A 7351-nucleotide genomic window follows, 5' to 3' on the forward strand; every position below is an offset into this window, starting at 1 on the left:
GCTATAGATCAATGAAAATGGATGATCCGTCCCTAAATAGGTTCCAGATGGCAGCATAAGGAGAGGAATCCTGCAGAGCTAAGCCAATGAAGAAAACTTTTAAGCAGCAATGGTCAGGGTAGTTCAACTCTTTTTTTCATCACAGGTGTGAGGGCAAAAGAAATCTTAAGACACCAGAAAGGCCCAGGCACCATCCTTTGCCCCAATCCAGTAGCACTTTCCCCCATCTATGTTGAAGTAATACTGTGTACAAAGCTGAGATTATATGGAGTAAATGTGCTAGAATTAGAAATGCCACTTACTGGTTTAAACAAAATGAGGACACAGACATCTCAAATAATGTTTATTTGAACTTAAACAAACACAAAGCCTTATGCTACCAGCACACAAGCTCCACCAACTCCCTTTATTTTTTCTTCTGCTCTTCTGCTGAAGAATTTCGCTTTCACAATCACTGGCTGTTTGGGAAGCTTTCCTTTGCCCAGAACTTTATAATATCCCTGAAAAGATAAGAATTTAGCAAATGCTGATAAAGCATGAAAGGAATATATATAGAAAGTCCCTTATGGCCATTACTAACTTTAAGTAATTACAACAGAATTTGCACATACTGTAGTTATTTGCTAAATGCTGTAAATAACATTCTGCCAGAGAACTAGAGACTAGAACTTTACACAGAGAAAATAACCAGTGTAATGGTGTGAATAAAGCATGTGCCTGGAATCATTCTTTACCAGAGCACTACACTGATTTTCTGTTGCATTTCTTTAAGATAGTATGCTACAGTAAGAACACCATAGTTTAGTTGCTAGCAGAATACTATTACACTGTATATGGATGGAAAGGAGTATTTTTCAAATAAATTCAATACCCTTTGCAAGAATTACAGGCTTCCTACTGTTGATGGCCTGGATCTTATTTCCAGCTATAAAACCCCCTTTGAATTCATTATATATTGGGATTCCTTTTTCAATAACAATATATGCAAACTACTTAACCATACAATTTGTTATACATTTGTAGAAACTGGATTATGCAGAGAGATAACTAGTACAGCAGAGTCTCACTTATCCAACCATCAATCATCCGATGTTCTGTATTATCCAATGCAGTCTGCCTCCTGCCCGGATCCACAGCTGATTCAATAATACTAATAATACTACTACTACTAATAATAAAATAATAAACTTTATTTATACCCCGCCACCATCTCCCCGATGGGGACTTGGGGCGGCTTACATGAGGCCAAGCCCAAACAACAAATTACAGCAAAATAAAAACGAAAACAATAAACACACATGTTTTGGTGCTAAATTCATAAATACAGTAATTACTACATAACGTTATTATGTATTGAACTGCTTTTTCTGTCGAGCTGTTGTAAAACATGATGTTTTAGTGCTTAATTTGGAAAATCATAACGTAATCTGACATTTAATCCCACCTTATTAGCCAACATTTTCTCTTATACAATTTTCTGCTGGCCAATTTATGTTGGATAAACAAGACTCTAAACTGTATATTTCTGCTCCTCATGAAACTCATGATTGTACTGATACATGGTATAGTCTTTTAATTTATTCTGAATGTGTACTAATAAGCATCACCTAGTACCTCATTATTACCCAATTATTCTATCAGTTTTAAATCAAAGCTTAAGAATACAAGAACACATGCTCCTATGCTGTTTGTGAATATTAAGTTACAAGCCGCCTTCACTGAAACCAAGAGTTTTTCAAGCAATATTAAAACCTCATACATGTTCCAGGATATGCTCTTTTGAGCTAATTAATATCACTGATATCCATGGACTGTGGTACAAGACTTGAGATCACAGCCAGTCATATCTGGAATTTCTCTCCGAGAAACAAAGCACACCATAACAACGAGATGTTATGATACTGCGCTAGTCTCGTGTAAAAGTGTTTACATCTCACACATTTGCTTAAAAATATAACTAAATAACTTTACACCCTAAGAGTCTAATAAAGAACACAGTAAGTAACATAAGTTTGTATAGATCTTGGGTGTATCTAAACTTTTGCTGCCATGGTTTAATGCTATGGAGCCATGGGAGTTATAATTTACTGAGGCACCAGCACTCTGGCAAATGATAAAGATCTTGTAAAACTACAACTCCCATCCTGGGCTCACACAACTTTATGACCCAAGGAAAAAAAATGCAATGTGCCTTAACTTTGAAATGATTAGGGACCAAGGAAGAGAACTGCATGTCTGTACAAACAAGTTCAGCATAAAACATATGCCTGGAGAAACTTACCGAGCGTACAACATCAATAACAGGTGCTAATCCAGCTGGATGCTTGGCATACTTGAGCCTTGTCTGTTCACTAACAAGGGTCCAGAGCTTATCTAAATTAACTGTGGGGCAGAAGTGCTGGTTCTTCTTCAAGTGGTAGTGTCTCATACCAACCTTTCCAAAATAACCGGGATGGCTAGAAAGAAAGCATACTGTATGAATAAATAAAATGAATAATTCATTTTGAAAACAATATGCATAATGGCATCACTGAAAACACATCCCTGATTAAAATTATTTGGATCTTTCTAATTTGGTTTCCAGTTTGGTTTTGCAACCAAGACAGCCTAGGCTGTTTTTAACAGATGCCAAGCAAAGCAATGGAATACTATCCATTTAATTTTCTCTGATTACTATTGACTTCATCATCAATTTTATCTACAAACAAACTTCGGGCTGATATGGGTGGGGTATAAATAGCGTAAATAAGTAATAATAAATATAGGAAGTTCCCAAGTTACAAACATCCGACTTACAATTGACTTGTAGTTAAGAATGGGGGTGAGACAACAGAAAGTGAGAGAAATCTCCCCCTTGGAAGTGAAAGTCACTTTTGGAAGAGTTATCACGGGGAAAAGGTGCATCAACTGAAACTTTAGAACCAATTCTTGTTTCCACAACAAACCAATTTCTTCAAAATCTAAACTATCAGGGACAACAAGTGAGGTGAAATCTTCCGAACGGGCACAGACAGCAAAACAAGCACACCAGGGATGCTCATAATAATAATAATAATAATAATAATAATAATAATAATAATAAATCTTTTATTTGTACCCAGCCAGCACCATCTCCTGGATTTGGGGTGGCTCACAAAGCAAATAATAGTGCCATGCAACATATAAAATACAATATAACAACATTAAAACCAGTAACCCATTTAAAGCTAAGCATAAATTAATAAGAACAATAGAATCAATAAAAATGGCAATCATTGTTAATTAAAAGATCCATACAATCAATTTAGCCCTCCCTGGCTAAAGATAGTAGCCTGAGTGCAATCTTAAACATTATCAAATGCTGCAGAAACATCCAAAGTTTTTAGCTCTTTCCAAAAAGTGCTGTAGTAACCCTTGTATAGCATAGTAACCTTTGCCTATGCTATCTCAGCTTTGGATAGCTTATGCTATCCAAAGCTAAAATATATGTATTTTTGGCTGCAGCTACACTTTAAAAATGGACCTGTTCCAACTTACAAACAAATTCAACTTAAGAACAAACCTACAGAACTTATCTTGTTTGTAACTTGGGGGGTGCGTATATTTCACACACTTAACTCCTTCTGACATTATGACTAAATCAGCTCTCGGAGATATATGTTTGAGCTTTCCAACTACTGCACGGATTAAATATATACTTCCATAAATATAGTTCAGTATTTGAAAACACTTTTCCTTATGCATATAAAGAAATTGCCACTTAACAAAATTAATTAGTATCCAATGATGGGGAGGGAGAGTGAGGAACTCAATGGATGAAAGACAGAACAAGATATAAAAAAGTACAGCTTACTATTTGTCAAAGTTTATCCTGTGGTGATGCATGCCTCCAGCATTTCCACGCCCTCCAGGATGTTTTCTGTGCTTACCTATCAGAAACATTAGAAGATAATGACATTTTTTTTGCAACAATGACTAACTAATAAGCTGATAGCCAGTAATATTGTTTTGTGCCTGATTTATAGTGACCCTATGATGGGCTTTGCCTTTCTCTGAGGCTGAGAGTGTGTGACTCGCCTAAGAGCACCTAATGGATTTCCATGGCTGAGTGGAAATTCGAACCCTAGTCCCCAGAGTTGTAATCTGAGGCTCAAAACTACTATACCAGGCTGGCTCATTCTTGAACTAATACTACACCTGTGATACTGATTATTGGAATGAGTGGGGAGATGGCAAATATGGGGACATAACGGTAAGAGGGGAAGCACAGGGGTCTTCTGAGTGTATAAAGGTGTTTGGATCTAAGAGCACTCAGTAGGTCCCATTACAAAACATATTGCTGATGGAAATACTAGTGATAAATACGGGTCAACAGAGCTTTCTATGGTATGTCTCTGAGTGACACATACCCCTAGAGTTTTTCCACTGGCAGAGAAGAGCCACCACATCATATTCTTTGTAGGGCAGCTTTCTTCAGTGTTTGTGTTAGGACAAATATACTACTAACATAAAACGTGTAACATTATTCTTATAAGCCAAAGTCAGCATGATTAGGGAACTTTAAGACTGCAATCTCACCCACACTGATTTAAGGAGCAATCCTGCAATATACAGTACAGATTTGTATATGTTCACTCAGAATGATCCCATTTTGCTTAGTATTTAGGAGTAAGTGTCTAAACCTATAGTCATAGCATATTTTTAGTACCATGCATAGTATAGGCCGGTTAATGTTTTATGACAATTTGTGGGCTTACTGGCAATGACCATTCTTTGTCGCTTTGAGTCCCACCCATAAGAGAAAAGCGGGATAAAAATATATTAATTAATAAATAATGGCCAAGGATGGCATTTGGGTATCCACTTAAAAAAACCCCCCAAAACTCCTAAACCTTTTTCTAGCAAAAAAACACATGTTTATTAGATTGGTCTATGCTTCCTAGGAGACTGTTTTGCAAATATTGCTTTGTAGGCCATGCTCAACCCAGTTCTATCAGCCTCAGGAAGTGTGATATTCAGAAGTGTAATCTTCACTACCAAGGAAAGATATTAAAAACCTTTACACAAAAATCTTGGATAACAGTTATGTAACAAATCTCTCTTTTCATTTGTTTTTGCTGACCATACATAATGACCATACCAAATGGCCAAAGCCGAAGACATCAATATTGACATAATTTTTATAAGCAGACTGCCCTCTCTACATACCAATGCGGCCGTGGCCATGGCTGACGTGACCCCGCAGCTTCCTTGTCTTTCTCAGTCTTGAAGGCTTAGAAAAAGAACATAAACATAAAACACTCAAAACAACCAAAGCTTGGTAAAAGGGTTTCAGGTTTTACAGGCCAAAGAACATTTCACATACGTTACCATCCCCTCAAGTTTTTGTCCTAACACCCTATTAATTTTTTTGTTTTGTTTATGGATCTAAGGGCCCTTCCACACAGCCATATAACCTAGAATATAAATGCAGATAATCCACAATATCTGTTTTGAACTGAGTCCACACTGCTTTATATCCCAGTTCAATGTGGATTTTAGACAGCTGTGTCAAAGGGACCTCTGTCATCTAAAATTTTTGTTAGGTATGTGCCTAATTGGATGTTTTGTGATGCCATTTCATCATGCAATTCAGCCATTTAGGAGGCTGCAAGAGATTTGCATCCATTGTGCTCCAGGCCTCTTCTACACTGCCCAAATAATCCAGATTATCAACACACATAACCCACCTAATCTGCTTTGAACTGGATTAAATGAATCTATACTGCCAAACAGTCCAGGTTACCAAAGCAGATAATCCGCATTATCTGCTTTGAACTGGATTATATGAGTCTACACTGCCAAACAATCATAGAATCATAGAGTTGGAAGAGACCTCGTGGGCCATCCAGTCCAACCCCCTGCCAAGAAGCAGGAAAATCCAGATTATCCAAATTGATAATCCACATTACCTGCTTTGAACTGGATTATATGATTCTACACTGCCAAACAATCCAGATCCTCAAAACACGTAATCCACATTACCTGCTTTGAACTGGATTATATGAGTCTACACTGCCATATAATCCAGTTCAGGGCAGATAACCTGGATTTTATCTAGCAATATCGACGGGGCCTAGTGTGAACTGCGATGCCTGGCTGCTGTATGGACTCAGCCTGGGAGTTGTAGTTTGGCGAGGCAGCAAAGAGAAGAGTAGAGAAGGCTCCAGGCCTAGTAAAACCACTACGAAAACCCAGGAAACGTCCACCTGGGCATTTATAGAGACAGAAACAACTTGAGAACAAACCCGGACGCGAAACCTACCATCTTGCCGTGCTCCCGAAAAGAAGATGCTGCTCTCGCGAGACGTCAGGGAAAAAGCCAAGCAGATCGCGCGAGAACTTCCCGAGAGCCACTCAAGAAGGAGCCTAAAAAAAGAAAAGGGAGGGAGGGATCGAGAGGATGGGGTAACTCTCGCGAGGCCTTGCGTGCCCTGCTGCTGTCACCATGGTAACGGCGCGATTTCCACTCAGTTTGAGCCACTAACCTTTCTCTGGCTGAGTGCTGATGCTCTCCCAAGCTATATATACCATTGAGCCCTGGGAGTTAAAGTGGGATCAAACTGCATTACTTCTACAGTGTAGATGCAGACTGGGTCTATTACTTTTTCCAAGCATTGTTGCCTTTTCTGCTGAGCCTAACCTTTTTCATGATATGAAGGCCACAGTTTTTTCTTGGTTTTTAGGGAAAGCTGATAAAAATGTATTGTCGAAGGCTTTCATGGCCGGAATCACTGGCCAATGGATACTCCACCTCAGACATCAGGAAAGCTGCAAGACCGAGAACAAGCCACGAGAGGAACGACAAAGATCCTGGACCATCTGAACAGCATCCACCCAAACATCCAGTTCACTATGGAAAAAGAAAAGGAAGGAAGACTGCCTTTTCTAGATGTCCTAGTCATCCGTAAACCAGATCAACAATTGGGTCACACCGTTTACAGAAAACCCACACACACAGTTAGATATCTACATAAAAACTCCAACCATCACCCAAGTCAAAAAAGAAGCACCATTAAAGCCTTGGCAGACCGTGCAAAAAAAATCTGTGAACCCCACCTCCTCCAAGATGAACTGAACCACCTCAACTGGGCTCTCCAGGCCAATGGATACTCCACCTCAGACATCAGAAGAGCTGCAAGACCAAGAACAAGCCACGAGAGTCAAGACAAAGATCCACCCAGAGGAAAAGTGTTCTTGCCATACATCAAGGGAAACACTGACCGCACAAGGAAGCTGATGAGGAAACACGACATACAAACTATCTACAGATCCACCAAGAAAATCCAACAAATGCTACATTCAGCAAAGGACAAGAGGGATCCTCTCACTT

At 38.9% G+C, this 7351-nt stretch overlaps 1 protein-coding gene across 1 annotated transcript; it reads right to left on the reverse strand.

Annotated features, from left to right (window-relative positions):
* Positions 1 to 330: 330 nt before the first annotated feature.
* LOC132773079 (large ribosomal subunit protein uL15) lies at positions 331 to 6389 on the reverse strand. The gene is made up of 5 exons (XM_060772018.2): positions 6284 to 6389; positions 5188 to 5251; positions 3833 to 3908; positions 2282 to 2456; positions 331 to 500 (listed from the first exon to the last, which is right to left on the reverse strand). The coding sequence occupies exons 1-5, from the start codon at positions 6284 to 6286 to the stop codon at positions 372 to 374; spliced, it is 447 nt and encodes a 148-aa protein (XP_060628001.1). The 5' UTR covers positions 6287 to 6389; the 3' UTR covers positions 331 to 371.
* Between the last annotated feature and the right edge of the window lie 962 nt (positions 6390 to 7351).

Source organism: Anolis sagrei, chromosome 4, assembly GCF_037176765.1.
Source record: "Anolis sagrei isolate rAnoSag1 chromosome 4, rAnoSag1.mat, whole genome shotgun sequence".
Classification (NCBI taxonomy): domain Eukaryota; kingdom Metazoa; phylum Chordata; class Lepidosauria; order Squamata; family Dactyloidae; genus Anolis; species Anolis sagrei.

Excerpts from the sequence above, each read along its gene's own strand:
- LOC132773079 (XM_060772018.2), bottom strand. Across the intron at positions 3,909-5,187 it reads CCATGGCCACGGCCGCATTG|GTAAGCACAGAAAACATCCT; the intron begins GTATGTAGAGAG and ends TGTTTCTGATAG. Across the intron at positions 501-2,281 it reads TTATTGATGTTGTACGCTCG|GGATATTATAAAGTTCTGGG; the intron begins GTAAGTTTCTCC and ends TTATCTTTTCAG.